General features: G+C 38.4%; 1 protein-coding gene across 3 annotated transcripts in view; it reads left to right on the top strand.

The window, feature by feature from the left end:
* SLC24A2 (solute carrier family 24 member 2) overlaps nucleotides 1–17,298 on the top strand; it is a 113,090-nt gene that overhangs the window by 51,260 nt on the left and 44,532 nt on the right. For 2 of the 3 annotated variants that reach the window (XM_030005705.2, XM_030005708.2), the window contains exons 3-4: nucleotides 8,792–8,830; nucleotides 9,905–10,013. In XM_030005705.2, the coding sequence (XP_029861565.1) occupies nucleotides 8,792–8,830; nucleotides 9,905–10,013 (148 nt within the window). The remainder of the gene's footprint in view (nucleotides 1–8,791; nucleotides 8,831–9,904; nucleotides 10,014–17,298) is intronic. The other variant, XM_030005706.2, reaches the window with a different exon arrangement.

The following is a 17,298-nucleotide window of genomic DNA, read 5'->3' on the forward strand; positions in this document are numbered from 1 at the left end:
AGACCTAGGAGGCAGTGGTGAAGATAGCTGAAAATGATTATCTGAAGGATGAATATGCAGGCAGATGGTATTCGATGTCAGTTATAAAGACAGTGAGCCTGAAATACTGTTGAGTCAAATATGCAAAATTAAAGCATTTGCTTTTAGTAGTACTTTGTTTTGCCTCAGACTTAATGTCTGGTTTCCCATTTTAAAACGGAGAAAGTGTAATATAATCCAGTTAGTGGGTGAATAAAAAAATAAACCCAACATATTTTCATTGGTTTTCCTTTTACAATTGTCCTAGTTTCAGCTGGAATAGAGTTAACTGTCTTCCTAGTAGCTGGTACGGTGCTATGTTTTGAGTTCAGTATGTGAAGAATGTTGATAACACCGATGTTTTCAGTTGCTGCTAGTAGTGTTTAGACTAATGTCAAGGATTTTTCAGCTTCTCATGCCCAGCCAGCGAGAAAGCTGGAGGGGCACAAGAAGTTGGCACAGGACACAGCCAGGGCACCTGACCCAAACTGGCCAAAGGGGTATTCCATACCATGGGACGTCCCATCTAGTGTATAAACTGGGAAGTGGGGCCGGGGAATCGCCGCTCGGGGACTAGCTGGGTGCCGGTCGGCGGGTGGTGAACAATTGCACTGCGCATCATTTGTACATTCCAATCCTTTCATTATTGCTGTTGTCATTTTATTAGTGTTATCATTATCATTATTAGTTTCTTCTTTTCTGTTCTATTAAACTGTTCTTATCTCAACCCGTGGATTTGCTTCTTTTTCCCAATTTTCTCCACCATCCCACTGGATGCGGGGCGAGTGAGTGAGCGGCTGCGTGGTGCTTAGTTGCTGGCTGGGGTTAAACCATGACAACAATGCTGAAGAATCAGTCTAACATGCTATTGGATCTAAAAAGTACAAGTCTTTTGTGTGCTTTGATTGCATTGATTCTCATATAATCTTGTCAAGCCAGTCGCAGACCTGTTAGAGACATAAATAGTCCAAAAATAGAAAAAAAAATCTTTGATGTTTGTTAGCTGAGAAACACTGCAAGAGGTACATTTTGATCCTTTACCTATAGCTATTGGAGATGCTGCTCTTAGAGAAGTTCTGCTTTGTAGCTTATTGCAATGAACATGTATGTTGTGCTCAGTAGAAGCTGCAAAACCCAAAGAGCACAGTTAATTGCTGAAAAGAAGGCAGTTTAACCAGTAACTTGCCCATAAAGCAATCAGCCCTCTTCATCAGAACAAAGTTCTCTACAAACAATGTCTCTATTCCAAGTTTACAGATGGGGAAGTGGAGGAACGGAAACCAACTGCTACATTTTGCCTGTTAGGCTGGTGTAAAACTGACACCCAGAGTCCTGCAGCCTAGAGCTGGCAGTGTGCTCCCAGTGAATGAGGATTTTACGTTTTGAGGCATAGTTATTTGAAACATTTGTATCTTAAGCATCATCCTATCTGTTTTGGTGACGCTTTCCTTTCTCCCTGCTCCCACATTTGTACCTTAAGCATCATCCTATCTGTTTTGGTGACGCTTTCCTTTCTCCCTGCTCCCTCTTTTTTAAAATGTGTGAGGTAGACCACTTTAAATGTTACTACTGTTTCATGGAAAAGGTAGTCCTACAGGATAGATACAGCATACCAAGGCTTTCCCTTTGTCTCATTTGAGGGCCAGCATTCTACCTTCTATTGTCTGTCCCCTTCTGACGTTGTGGGAAACATCAACTATTAGCAATGCTCAGCTAGCTTTCTCGATATCATTCATTACTTTATATGCCCCTCTCACATTTGATTACATCCTTGCAGTCGCTATCCTGAGAGCTAGATCCAGCGCGAGTTTCTGCCACCTGACAATAAAGTCGGCAGAGGTCCTGGTGACAAAAAGTCACCTGAAGGTGGAAGGCAGCTGTGAAATAAGACAGAGAAGTGAGCAGAGCTTGGTGGAAAGGGGATGTGACCAGGGCATCTGAGGATGCACTGATTCAGCATTTCCTCCCTACAGGCTGTGCAGGCTAGGTTCTTCTCTGCAGATGGAGCTGCCCATGTCCTTCAGGATCTCCAGGGTGTTGGAGGGGGAAAGGCAGTGAAACTGCAGCCTTTTCACCCTCGTGATGAATCTTCTGCGATGTACAGCCAACTTACTGCAATGAGATTTATTTGGTAGTTGCAAATGGGCATAGCATCAGCAAGCACTAAGATTTGTTGAACACTTTCCTCTCTGGGAATTACTGTGACTACTTTTAAGGCAAACTCTAAAACCTCCATAATCTGTAGCAGATCCTTTGTGCATTTAGGTAAGCAGAAGTCCTAGGAAGTGCTTTTTTGCTGGCTTCTTGCTAAGCCGTTCATGTTTGAGATGTAAGAAATGAAGAGCCGGCATCTCCTTTACATCTGTCAGTAGTCTCTATGGTGTAGTGGGAGTTCAGCTGAAAAACTTCCCAGCCCCCCAACCAGAATTTGCAGCTTCTTTCTTGGGTGATTTTAATTCAGATATTTTTTAAATTTGAGAACTTAATCTTGGAACACTCACTAAATGCTTTCCCATATAATATTGTTCATGCAGTAACAGCATATTAAAAACTTTAAATCCAGGTATTTTAAAGCTAGCTACCTAAATCCATACTGAAGTACTTAAACTGTCACTTACAAACAAATGTTTTTTGTGCATGAGTATCTAATGTCCACTGGAAGTACCTAGCTTTAGTTTTTGTTTTTGTTTTTGATTTAAGATTTGTTTGTCCCCCTGAAAGTTACATAGACATACAGAGCTATGGTGCTAATTTATATAATTTAAAAAATAGCAAAAGGTGACTTCATTGACAAGTCTTGAAATGGGGATAAGAGGACAACTTAAAACTGCATAATTACTCCTGACACTAAGGTGATTAAGAACTCATCAAGTCTTTAAGCTTGAGCTATTACATTGCCATCCTAAGCCAAAGATACCTGACTTTAAGCAAGTTCAGAGAAGGTAAGAGGCATGGGGCAGGCTCTGACTTTCTTACATATGTCGAATAACTAAATGTCATATGACTGGTCCTACAGGCTGACTGGAAGAATCCTATTTCATACAATGATATGCATAAAAATCTGGAATTAAATCAGTTGACTTAACATTAGCATGTGATTTAGCAACTGATACCTTAAACCATCCGTTTGTCACTGCTCGAATCAGATAAGATGCGTCTCTGCTGAACATTCATGAGGATTCACTATGTGTATGCACATTGGGTAATTGCATGAACAGACTGGCATAAAAGAGACAACTGATCTGAATGAACAAAGCCATTCTGCTTTGCCCAGGGCTACAACTTTCACACTAGGTGCTTGTAAACAAGCAGTTGTAAATACAGCCGGGTATCCCAATTTGATGGTCCAGCTCAATGTCTTTGAAAGTTCAAGCTTAATTTTATAAATTCTTCATTTTGATGAGTAAAGCAAACTTACAACCTCAATTTAATTTTGGATATGGTTCTTGTGAATCATGCTTTTTTCCTTCAACAATAGAGAAGTCTGCTTCTTTAAATAGAACTCTCTGTTTTACTTTACTTTTAGGAAAGATAAGGGCGAAAGGAAGGAAGAAGGCAGACAAAGTGAAAGGGAATTTTAGTTTCTTTTTCTACAGCATGCTTACTAAAGGCTTTTCCTCCTCTGTTTTAAATAAGATCCAAGGTTCTGTACTAAGTGTTAGATCACAGTCTGGATTCAAGTAATCATCTACTAAGCAGTAATATGCAAGTTACAATCCTTACCATCAGCTTGCTATAGCTTAAATGCAGAAATATTCCCCTACAGCCACTTGCAGCCTTTCTACATAATGAATCTAGAGAGTGGGGTAATGGCATCACCTTCAGTTAGTAGTGTGTACTGGCCCCATTGCAGCACCTGACAGAGCTTCCATAGACTGTGGCAGTGATGGTCAACTTTTATTTCCATGGATATCTACAAGAATTTTAGTTTTAAGTATATTGAGACCACTAGGACTTACACTTTTCAGCTTCCTGTCAACCATATAAAGCCTATCCATTTAGTATGCAAGGGTTATAATATGGGATTGTTTTGGGATATTCACAGAAAGGAGGTCTAAGGGATTCTGATTTGGTAAAATCCAAAGATACACATATTAAGAGAACTAGATAAAATAATACCTTACTTCATTTTTTTTGTTTCTTTACTGAGCTCATTAGGCTTATTTCTGAAATCTGTCTAGTTGAGTTTGCTGCTTTGGATTTTAGTTACGCATTAACCTAATTTATCATATAATTTCAAATAAATGCAGAACAGTTCTATTCCAAGTACTAGCATGCCTTAGGATACTGATTTTTAGAAATTATCTAGACCCTCTTAAGTTAACTAGATTGATTTCAGTGTCTGCCTTTGAAATGCATCTTGTTTTTTCTGCAGTTCAGCCTAACAAAAAAACCACAGACCTTAAGTGTAAGTGTCTTGCTAAAATTAGAGAGCCCTGTACACCAAGAAAACTATCATCTGTAATTTACTTCAGAACTGACAAGCAGTGACTTACTGATAGGTATAAAATTGCAGAGTCCAGGTGCCACTTTTGAAAACAAGGCTAAGAGAGAGTAGCCAAAGTCCTTCACTATAAAACATCTTGAGACAGTTTAGCAAAACCCTATCTGGGCTCATATGCTACAGTAATTAGAGACACCATTCAGCATTCAGCACCACACTGCCAGCCACCAAACATGATGAAATTTCATTATTCCCATAAAAGCTGATTAAAAACAAAGTAGCTTTTTAGTTTTTATAGTTGGAAAAGGTTTAGCAAGCAGGAAAGAGATGTGAACCCACACTGTAGAAAGCCTGTTGAAATCCAGTTACGTTGTTACCTGCTGTTGTGTGACAGCCTGCTTTTCTCAAGTTAGGAGAAGGGGGTGGGCAGTCCAATTCACTAATTGCTTCAGGCTATTGAACCTGTAACATGCAAACTTCAACCAGAGCAGCAATTCCTAGAGCTGCAGGCAGTCAGCTCTCCGATTCTGGTTTTGGAATACACAATCTAATAGATGATTCAAGCTACTAGCCATCTTTATTAACAAGGATATTCTGTATCAAATACCTAGAGCTTTTTATAGATTCTGCTCTCATTTGACTGTCATGATGCCCTTTATTTTAAAGGAAAGCATGAGGAATTTCGCCACGTAGTTAGTGAGACATCATCTCTTGCATGAATTACTTCAGGAGCCGGTTTCTCAAGTACACACATTTCCAAACAAGGCAAGGAACATGTCAGGCTTAATAACTGATGGACTTAACATCACTGAGAAAAAGAGATGTGTGAAAAGGGTACCACCAACCATTTCTTCATAGGAAGTAGAGGGGGTTTTTTTATTCTTCCTGAAATAAAATGTTTTAAGACTTTTAGCACAGCTGGAGCAAACTTGAATACGTGATCACCAACACAGGCAGGAGGATGGACAAACTCTTACGTACTGCTATGGCATACAGGAGAACCAACAAATGTTTTTGTGAATTCTCTAAAAAACTTCAGTGAACTGTCTCATGATTAATCTTTTAATAATTCTGATAAAAACATAATAAGGGATTGTGCCCCAGATACTTTTGAATAAGAGAGTATACTTAGAATGCATTGTTTTCATTTTGCAGAACTATAATAAATTCATGGTTTTAAAGAAATTATAACATGTAATTGCAAAAGATAATTTTTTTACTAGTAGTTCCTTCAGAAATAGATGTAATGCACAGATTACATGGAATTTCTTTCTCTTTCTGATTCTGAGGGAACTGATATGCAACAGTTGCCATGATTTAAGAGCAAACTTATCTTTACAGAAAATGTGTCTTTTCTTTAAAGAAATCACTGTTGAGTATGTCCAAAAATACAGTATTCAATCCTAGTGCAAAGAAGCACAACCATTTTAATGTTGGACCAGTTTTTAAGTGTCGTCTTAAATTAAAAGGTTGTATAAAATGTCTGAATACTAGATGTTTCTACAAGGGAAAAATGATATGTTAGAGTACTTTGCCATGCAGCATGTGATACCCAGATTACATAGCAATGAACATGTAAATGCAAAACTCACTGTAAACAATAGGAAAGTAGTTTAATTTGCCATAATAGTGGGGACAAAATGCCATCAAATACATGATGTAAACAGCAACACCACAACTGAATTTTTCACTGCGATAGTTTAAAACACTATTTTAAGGTGTTATTCTTGTTAATCCAGGAGGTAATCCAGGCATTATAGGTATTTGGTATCACCAAGATGTCTAACTATTGTTTACATTCCTGGTTTTAAAACTGTGGAGGCATTTCTGCCTTAAAATTTTATTTGTATTCCAGTCTTGAACATTTCTTCTAGGATGTAACTTGACTGGCAAGTTAAGCTCAGAAGCAATTGTGTTACTAATCAAGTGTGGAAAAAACAATTTAAAAAATCTGTTTCATGGTGTTATATCCCATTCTGTACAGAGGAAGAATTAAATTATTTCAGATGTGTTTTTCACTGTTCTTTTATTTCCTTAACATATATGCAAAATGTATTTCATTATTCTTTCTCTTTATAACATAGTTATCTTCTACAAATTAAATTATATGGTACAAATTATCATCTAGTTGTTTTCATACATTCATGCAACTTCATCCCATTCCCTTTCAAGTAAATGACAGGGATTCCTTCAACATGATTTTTTTTTTTTTAGGAGTGCCCTTATATTAAGCCTAGAGCATGCTTAGTATTTTTGAGGCATGCTGAATGCTCTCAACTCCTCTTGGCCATAAGAAAAGTGACATTCTTCAGCCCTTTGTCAGCTAGAAATGACAAATTATTCAGATTTATCAAGTATATGTTCTTATGTCTTTCAATATTAAAATTAAGAAACAAATTTCATATCTTCAAAAGTTCAAAGTCCCAAATAATAATTTTTTAAACTTTTATTAAAGTTCCAGTTCTGAACACTCATCCACATCTCACAAACTTTATTTCTGTAACTATACCCACGATCTTTAGGACTTGACTGTCCTAAGTCGCCTCTTTGGAGACAAGAAGAACTTTTCCTGCTTGTCCTTTTTGCCTTCTTGCAAATTTTGCTAGAAGATAAATTTTCCCTCCCATGAAGGTCCCTCAAAGTATGCACAAATAAATCATGGATTTGCAAGTGTGTGTGTGGATTTGTATCTGAAAGAGCATGTGTATGTATACTACATGTATATACATACACATTATGCAAAAAATTCTAAGATGCATCCACTGTTTTAATGACATTTTGGAACACAGATTTTGTATTTTCTTTTTCTTTCCTTTTCTTTCCACTCTGTTAAAAGTTCTTTCCATGATGGTTGTCTTCAATACAGGCGTAAAACGTTTTTTGTCTAACCATTTCTTGCATGAGGGCAGTCTAATTTCAGAGGTGACAGGTAGTTCCTTTATCAGAACAAAGATCTTTTCTTTGCCTCATTATCTCTTCTTCAAGTTAATATTCATGGCTGGGGGGTACATTTTTGACAAAGAGTTCAGTTTTGGTTATTCTTTCACTTATTATGGAACAGAAGGGATCTGCTCTATTACTAGTGTTTGCTCATAACTGCTTGCCTTCCACTTAACCTTCGAGTTAATTCACTAACTCAAAAGGCATGTCCTGAAAGTTAGTGTTGACGTGTGTGCAAAACCTGGGTTTCACTGCACAGGGGAGTTTGTTCCATAGAACAGTTGTGACATAATTTGTTTTCTATGTAATGCACCAAACAAGAGCCTTGAACTGAGATGGAGGAAATTATTCATATGCCAGCTTGTGGGAAAGGGGTTATGATCAAATAAGAATGAATGTGGCAGCTGGGGTTTGCACTGTGTCCTATTTTAATTAGTACTTGATGACTGGAGTTTCATATTTCATGTATTCTGGTGTTAACTTTCCTTTCTCAGGATAAGCAGAATGACTAAAAAAATAACACGACTTTATCACACAACTTTCAAGATGTCATGGAAACATATTCCATGGCAAAAGTTCTGGGTTCATGTTTAACATAAGTGTTAATTCTATTAAAGAAACAAGCAAAACTCGGGACTACAAATCAGATACAAAATTTTGCATTTGCTTGTTTTCAGTGCAAATTCTGTTCTCCATCAGAAGTGTCTCCTGGTGATATGTTCCGCTGCTGTTGTCCTAGGGATAGGACGTAGGAATCACAAATCATCTCTAGGATACATTGCTTACTTGGAAGCATTAATTGCCTCTAAAATTCATCCAGAGTCTCATTTTTCTTCATGGCAGAGCAGTATGTGCCATGCTGCCTGCCCTTAACCGGAGCTGCCAGTTTGGGCTAAATGACCATTTGCTGGGAGTGGTTAAACTGAAACACCTTTGTTTCATTTCCTTGCCTAGTCCATTCCTGCCAAATACCAAGATAGTGTTACTCCTTTCTAGTCTTTTCATTGAACAGTTGGTTAATCCTGAGTTTCTTATCGCTTTTGGTTTTTCAGTCCTCACTGTCTCAAACTGGTTGACGTACAGGGAGTTTGCTTCCCTGCATAATTTGTATGGAGTGAACATCGTGATCTGCATCCCAGCTGCTGTGTGCCAGGCCTTGAAATGACAACAGTTCCTGTCCAATAAACTGACAAGAATAAAAGACTCCTGCAACATTGCAGTGTGAATTTGTTCTGATTTACTTGATCACTAGGATGCTTTAATTTGAGTGGTTCAAAAACCTATCACAACAGCATTCATAGGATCAGACATCTGTGGTGTTTTACTGCCTTTCCATTCTATGCATGCTCCATCTGACAGTTCTTTTTGTTCTTTTTCCCATTCATGCAGTCACCTAATGCTGGCGACAAGGATGACCAAACGTTGACGGTAGGCAGCAATTAGTATGTGTCTGAGCATTAATTTCTCAGGAGGGTGGTGAGACAAGCCTTACTTAGGTTTGGCACACATCAGCATTTTTCTAAATTACTGGGATTTCTTCCCCCCCTCCTATGCTGCTATAGAATTTAAATAGTTTATTTCCAAAGATAAAGCAGTGAATTAATTTTTGTGTTCAGTTTCTATCATTTTTCATTTAGTATTTATATGACACCAAAGATTAATCCATGTACCATGTATTATTGCAAAATACTATTTTCTTCAGTGTTGTTTTTTCCCTATAATTGGATTTCAGGGTCTTATTAGTCAGCAGTCTGGTGGCTCTGATTATCCTTTTTATCGAAACAACCAGCTGTCCATCTACAAAGCAGTCTTACTCTATGGGATATATTAAGTCCATCAATTATTGTGCTAGACAATGCCATGGGGAAAAGAACCTCAGAATATCTTTTAAATTTCTTTAAAAGCACGTAAAAGATGCTTGTATGTTAGCTCCATTGCTGTAGGTGTCTGCACTGCCATATCACATTCACAATCTGGTTTTGCAATCAGTATTTAATGGATTGAACCAAAGCGAGGAGTATGTTTCACTCTGAGCTTTAGGATTTTGCCATTAAAAAAGGGTACTCTCTGCCCTTTTTCTCCATAATTTTGATAATATGCATATTTTCAATGTACCAAGGCAATAAAAATTAGAACTTACTTCAGGGATTCAACCACAAGGTTCTACAAAGAAACAAATTATGAATTCTTCCTGACGCAAGTATGAGGTTTTTATTTTCTTAACATTTTAAGAGTTTTCACAGGGAAGGGTTCTTTTTTCCCTGCTCTTTGCCTGAGCCCTGGAGACTAATGACTAATCTGATGATCCATTCCCTCCAGAGAAATTGTCTGTATATATGACAATGTTTAATGCAGTGTGTAGTTTAATATAATCTGATATAGGTGGTGGTTGAAAATGTTTCACTGTGTAGTGAGATGTGAGATTAATTCGTAGTGTTTCAGACCTGTTTCCACACAAGCAATGAAAAGACCCTAAATTCTTTCCCTTATTTTTCCACTTAGACCAAGCCACGGCTCCAGCGGGGAGGAAGCTCTGCATCTCTCCACAACAGTCTAATGAGGAACAGCATCTTCCAGCTCATGATTCACACACTTGACCCACTTGCTGAAGGTATTCCTATTAATTTTTTTTGTTTTCTGTTGCAAAAGCAAACAAATACTTTCCTTTTCCTTTCTCCCCATGAAACTATTAATTTCTATTGCTCTCACCAGTCTTTTCCGAATGTGTCTGAATTTTCTGAGAGAGTTTTGCACTCTTATGGCATGGTATACATACTCCCACCAAGACTTGCAACTTAGGAAATGTGTTCATTGTGGTGCTAAGTAAAACTGATCACTTGGTTGATGCGTATCGTAACTACTATTTCACTTCACCTCTGGCTTCAGCAGCAATTTAAAAGTTACAAAAACTCTATTCTCTTGTACTTTTGTAGAGGGTTTTTTTGTTTTCTTTCCTGGTTTTGATTTTAGTACATCAAAAAAAAAAAGCCAAAATGATGGGTAATTTGTTATATGGAATATAGAAAAGAATGAGACTCTGCTGGTTTGACTTCAGATGGTTTAATGCTGACATTAGAAAAAATGCAACAAACATCCCTCCGTTACATGTATGTTAACAGTCTGCTTACTATCCAAGTGTGGTGTAATTTTTTTTTTTCTTTGAGAAGTTAGCAGGAAGACCATGCTTGCTTTTCCATTGTGGAGTGATCTGAAACTCAGCTTCTGGTAGACTTCCAAAAAATTTCAAAGCCAGGTGTTTATTTGGTGAATGTGTGTCTGTAGGACTTTTGTTGCTGTAGTAATAAATGTCTTGAGAAATAGCACCTATGAAGGAATTGTGAGGTACTAAAGAGACCTCAATATTACTGACAGGGAGACCTTCCAAACTTCACCAATCAAAAAGTATATGTAGCACTTCCTTGTATTTAAATTCCTTTATGTTTCTCATTGCAACGTTGTGTACAGCTTTCTACATTGGTCCGTATCTCTTGGACCAGGCAAATCTACTTTTCCATTTCCCTCTTCAAAAGCTGAAGCTGACACTCATTTTGCCAACACAAGGGCAATTTTAGCCCTTGCAGCCTCCACACCATTACTGCTACTGTGATCATGATTAACATCACTTCTGTCTTTGGTTAATGCTGCACTATTCACTGCCAAAGTCTGTTGCCTGTTAAAGTGGAGTCATCAAGAGACTGTGCTCAATCTATTCCCATTCAATGCTGAAAAAGGACATAAGAGATTTTTTGCAGTTAAACGTTTGGCTTCCTTTACTTGCATCACTACAGCAGGTGAGCAGGCTTTCTAACTGCTGCACCAAGTAAGTCTCATCTTTACCCACCTGGTAGCCAAGCTTTTTGCTCTGCTAGAAGAAGAAAAGACTTCCAATCTCAATTTTTCACTTTTTAATGAAAAATCATAATTTTTTATTACATTCCTTTGCACTCACTCCTCTTTTCCTTTAAAGCAAAGCTCCTGAGCTGCAGATGCATCAGTGGTGTCTCAAATAGTGCTAACACAAACAAAAATAACAATAATCTGAAGCAGTAAATAGACTTCATCAGATATTTTTTAAAAATAAGAGAAAACAGAAGCAGGTTGGGAAGAGCTCAGTAGCAGGGATAGAACCTTTATGACAGCTTGAAGACCACAGGAAAGCTAGGTATGTTGACTGGAATTCAATTTGGCCTTAACGAAGATTCAGAAATAAGATCAGCTCTCAGGTATTTCTCCACTGCTCAAACTTATTTCACCTGTTTCCTAGACATAGCTTGCTCAGCATGCAGACCTTTTGTCACTGCTTTTCCCCTGTAGCAAGCTTGCACCATGTAGTGTGATCCAGAGGCTTCTCCCTTCACAACAGCGCAGGAAAAAGGGGTTTTGAAATCTGAAATCCATCTTGGGAGACACAGGGGCTCAGCACTTTTGAAAATTAGGTATTATAATTTAAGTTTATCAGGTAACTCAATGCTGTTCTTCATTATGTCATTAAAACACTTGAGATCAATGTGGATTGATAGAGATGGTTGAAATGGATAAATCTTACTTAAATTACTCCAGTAAAATTTTCTTCAGGCTTTCTTTGTTCATAATACTTCACTGTTTGTTTGGTTATTTTCCTCTCCAAACTCTTATATTTGTTGTGGAATTAATATTCTTCAAAAAATGGAATATAAAGGTCTTGTGGCCTTTAAATAAGTGAAAGGCAGTAACCACCTGTATGTTTCATTAAAACTGACTGAGTTAAAATTTACAAAGGGAAAAAAAAAATCTACCTACATTTGCAGTAAATATTGTATTTTAATGCACAGCTTTCATGAAGAGATGGCCAAGAAGACACTGGCAAATAGCCTATGTATGTGCAGACATCTAAGTTGGTGTTAATATCAAAGGAGCTAATATTTCAAATTTCCACTGACTTCACAAAATTCAAATTTTAACTAATGAGAGCACAAAAGTGCCAATATAGGAGTGCAATTCAGTAAGTATTTTTGCATGTGGAACTCTGTTTTTAGTTTTTTACAAATATGCCCAGATGTATACAAGAAATGTGAGAAAATCCACCCACTTTCTGTCACACGTTATGGTCATTAACCTTTTCTGAGGCACCACTTAATTTGTAGGCACTTTGCTTTCAAGATCTTTTGCACTGCAGGCAGTTTGGAAGGCAGACAGAGGGAGTACTGGATATTTCCACTGAGCACTAATATTGTTTCCTGAGATTTTGAGCTTTTAAGTGTCCACATTCATTATTCTGTATTCAGATAATTCTGCAAACCTCCATAAAATAAAAGGTAATTTAGTTTGATGAAAATATTGTGGCTGGCCAAGGTAGGTAATACTAGTTAACAAATTTGGATGTCATTGTACTTGAATCTTACATTCGATTTAAAAATATGTGTGATAATGGATATGGGTACCTGCTGTATACAATATTGATTACCTGTTTGGCTCTGTATGAATTTTACCTACTAAAGTCTTACCATGTTCTTCTGTTTTAATCTTCCTGTGTATAATGAACATCGAACAATCAACTGGTGCATCATGTTTACCTAGACCTTTACCATGCTAGCTAAGTAATTTTTTAAGCTGATAGCATTTCATTGTTAAGAATTAAAGGAAGGGGTAGTATTTTTCAGAAGCGTCTGAGAAGTGCAGTCTGTTGCTCTATAAACCCATCATTTGAGGGGATGTAGAAATGTAGAGGATTACCTGGTGCCTTCTCTGGCCCACGAGGCTTTCTCCACTTCACACGCCCTTTCCTACTACAAAAAAACCAGACATAATGAAGAAATAAACAAGTGATTCATGTTAGTTTTGAGTTTTGTGTAAGCAAAGGAAATTAGCTCTGTTGTACTCACGTGTTGAAGAATGATGGACCTGGTGCATGACCTGCGAGGTCAAAGAATTTCTTCCTAATCATTTAATGCGAGTATGGATCAGACTTAAAGGAATAGCAGAAAGAGGTTCTAAACATTTTTCTGTCCCATATTAGTCAATTTAGACCCCCTCAGTATTTCTGCCAGATGATTACTTAGATCAATAGGTCAAAACCATTGTGTCATTAGCCATATTTGTTGGATTTGCAGCAAAAGAACAGTATACAAGAACATTACAAAGTGCCACTTTCAAAGGAAAAAAGTGTGAAAAGGTGTATATCAAAGTTGACACATACACAGGTACTCTGGCACCCCCTGCACTTGGGCATACTCCTTCTGTCCTCCTCCCAGCCTCATTTCCTCTTTCCCCATTTTGCTACCTTTTACTTTGCCTTTCCTCATACTGCATCTCACTCATCTGCACCACCTTCTTTCAGCCTCTTCCCATAGGATGGCTTCTTCAGCGCTTGCTCTCCTTCTGGACTGCTGGGTCCATCAGTCAAAACACTTGCCAAGCAGGTGCCAGTATCCCTGCAGCTGGCACAGCCAAGTGAACTGGGTTTTCAGTCTCTGGAAAAGCACTCGTAAAGTCTGGGAGCTTTGTGCTTGACTCTTCACAGCTTCCAGATCAAGTGTTGCCATTAGAAGTAAAATTTCTAGTTGTTGAACTGCTGCTAGAAGATCCAGGTTTTCTTTCTCTTTACATCAATAATTATTCTCTTGAATAATTGCAAGGAAAATGGAAGCATGAAAAGGCACACTGCTTTGTCATTTGGACTGTGTGGGCTTTGCAAGCCTGACAGAAAAGAAGTCATATCTAAGTCCTCTTGCTAGCATAAGCCGTATAGAATGTATAAACAGGCCATGTGACTATTAAAGGTCAGCTTGACCTACACAGTGTTATTGTTACATTGACATGCAATGTATTTATAGAAAACCAGCTCATCATATTTACTCCTGAATAATTCATTTGTGAAGTCAGAACCAACCTCTACTTTGACAGCCTTTTAAAAATGCACTTGATTGTAAGTAGGAAAATATGAAAATATGAGATGAGAAAGAAATGACCTTAAGAAATTTTTACTTTCCACAAAATGTAAACAGAGAGATCCTGATATACGATTACACACTTTTGAACCTGTCCTTCTCTCTCCCTTTCCACACAAATGTGTTTTTGCCATGGTTTGTGCCCATCTTGTGAAAGCCAGCTTGTAAACTCTCTGGAATTAGTGGGCTTGCGAAGTGTACAGCCCACCTCTGACAGATGAGTAACATCTGAGATCAGTGAGAGTTGCTGGATGTTTGGCACTTTGCATTTAGGCAGGTATGCTGCCATGGTGTGGATTAACAGTCTAAGACAAGGAAGGCTTCTCCTCTTCAAAATCTTGGTCTCAGCATAAAGCTTATAAGAAGAAAAGAGTTCAGCCACTCTAACAGGCAAATGTGTAGGGTATTCATTAATGGGACATGAACTTTGCATTACAGTTGAAGCCTCACAGTACATTAAAAATATAAATATCCGTATGACATTAGGTTTTTGTTTGCTTTTATCTTATTACAGAAAAAATGACCTTGGTATAGATCATTTCCTGAGGATTAAGATTAATGACTGCCTGTGCATCAGGCTATCATCAGCTCCCAGCCAGTCATTAATCCCCAGGAAATCCTGTGCCATATTTGCTTCTGCTTAAGTGCTGGTCTGGCAATCCTTTATTCACTGAGTAGTGAGCTGGACTGTTCATAACAGCATTACCCATATGAATAAGGATGGCATCATCAGACCTGCTGGGTTGGTCAGGCCCCAATCCAAAATCCAGGCAACTTGAACATAAATCATGGCAATTGTTGATCATTTGTGGCTTTTTTTCTTCTGAGTCCTGTACCTCAGATACCTTTGTCCTGGTTTTGAAACAGACATTCCTGGGTTATGAAAGTGTAGGATTTACAAAGATCTCTTTACATTTTTTAATAGAAGAGGGCTGTTGTTTTGCAGTGGGAGCAGGGAAGAAAAAGCATGGAAAGTATTTTGTATGGAGGTGTCTGCCATGAATAGTAAGCCTACCTTCTCCCTACGAGCTGTAGATTACTTTAAAGACTGATTCATTCAGGATTGTGGAGGGAGGTTTTCCTCTCTGGAGGCTCCTATGTGTACTCTTTTGAAAAGAGAAGATACCAGTGGTGAAGTGATGATTCAGAGCACCAGTGCAACCTGAGGCTACCTTGCTTTTCTTGCACAGATTTAGAAGGGTATAGGAAGAATGAGATCTTTTCCTTATCATGCCACCCCTTTTCTGTCTGCTGCTAAGGTGCCACGGGCCAACAAAACATCTTCCACAAGGGCAGATTTAGCTAGATGCTGACTCCCTTGCTCCTGTGTGACAAGGATATAACTCATATGCAAATGGCATCCTCTGCATGAAAATGAGTGTGATCTAAATCTCTGTCATGGCTCAGTCCCCAGTCAGAAGTAGGTATCTTTGGCAATTCTCTCCTATTCCCATCTCTACTCCTATTTCCAAAGTGGAAAACTACAGGATGTACTTCTGCAGAAAAGTTGTTGTTTATCTTTTATGCTTTACTTTTTTTAAAACATAAATATGGTGCATGTTAGTGGTGAGAGAAGTAACCTTCTGTTACATAAAGCTGAGCTGACAATTCTGTCCCTTCACTGAATGCAGAAAAATATGGTACTGTCACTGTCTGCTCTGACATAGAAAAACCAGAAACCTGCATTCATGCCTCTCAGTAAAATAAAGAATGATGTGACCCTCAAAGTTTTTGACATAGTAGTGAATTATTTATAATTACTCACTAGATCCTGTTGTGTTCCTAGATGCTGATCTTAAGAATTTCCCAGCTTTTCCGTTCACCTCAAACTATTTTGCTTGATTTGCTGCTGCTACTTGTGTTCTTTTCTGAGATGTCATGAAAAATGCCAGCTTACCCCAAAGACAGCTGACAAAGGTTGGGTAACCTTCGCCTGCCTGGTCACTCAGCAGACTCCCAGCTTTGGTCTCATTTTGCAAACTTTGTGCTCTTGTTCTTCCCTTGACCTAGGTAAGCTGCACCGTCATGTCTGTGCTCACTCCCATTGGGAGCCTTTTTTTGGCTGAAGCTGTTTATTTGTTATATCCTCAGAGAAGTAAGGCCAGACAGCTCAGCTTACACCAACTCATGGGTAATGCTCAGCTCCTGCATTGCTGAAGTAACCTGAGCACTTCCACTTTCCTCAGTTCCAGTGTGTGGATGCTGCAGGACTTCAGTGCACTTCCTAGCACCATGCCAGAGATTAAAGAAATAATTCTTCAGTGGCTTATGAGCACCACAGCATTTTATCTAAAATGAGGAAATATGCAAATCTAGACAAGATTAATAAAAATAATTATGTATGTTAACTATCTCTGCTCTAGATCCTTCATCATTCTTGAGTGTCCTTTAGGCACACCTAAAGGGTGTGGGCTTACAAAGGCGGTCAGCATCCTTCTTCTTGCACACTTATTCTTACCCAGCTTGTAACAGTTCTTGCTTCCTCTTCTGGCCCACTAGGGAAAAACAGCCCTCTGAGCAGGGCACTCAGAGCATTTTGGCTTTCTCCTCTGCTGAAGGCTGAAATGTTTGCAAGGGACTTCTGCCAGAGAAGATGGGGGCTTCCTGCCAGGCTCATATACAAATTAATAGCTATTAGTTACAATCTAGTGTCTTCCCTTTATCTCCATCCCACGGTATCTCAGTCTGATATGAAGATAGGAAACCAATAAAAAGGGCAATTAGGCTGATCTTCAGAATGGAGTGTCATGTCTTACAAAGGCAGATACTCATGCCCTCTTTATGCAGCTAGCTTTCACAGAATTATTTTTTTTTTGCATGTAGTTTGGAAGTGACCTCTTAAATTACAGAATTCAGCTAGTCCAACTTCCTACTCAAGCAGGATCAGCTAGAGCAGGTTGCCCAGGACTGTGTCCAGTCATCTTTTGAATATCTCCACAAATAGAGACTCCACAGTCTTTGTGGGAAACC

The sequence above is a fragment of the Aquila chrysaetos genome, chromosome Z (genome assembly GCF_900496995.4).
Source record: "Aquila chrysaetos chrysaetos chromosome Z, bAquChr1.4, whole genome shotgun sequence".
NCBI classification, from domain to species: Eukaryota; Metazoa; Chordata; class Aves; order Accipitriformes; family Accipitridae; genus Aquila; species Aquila chrysaetos.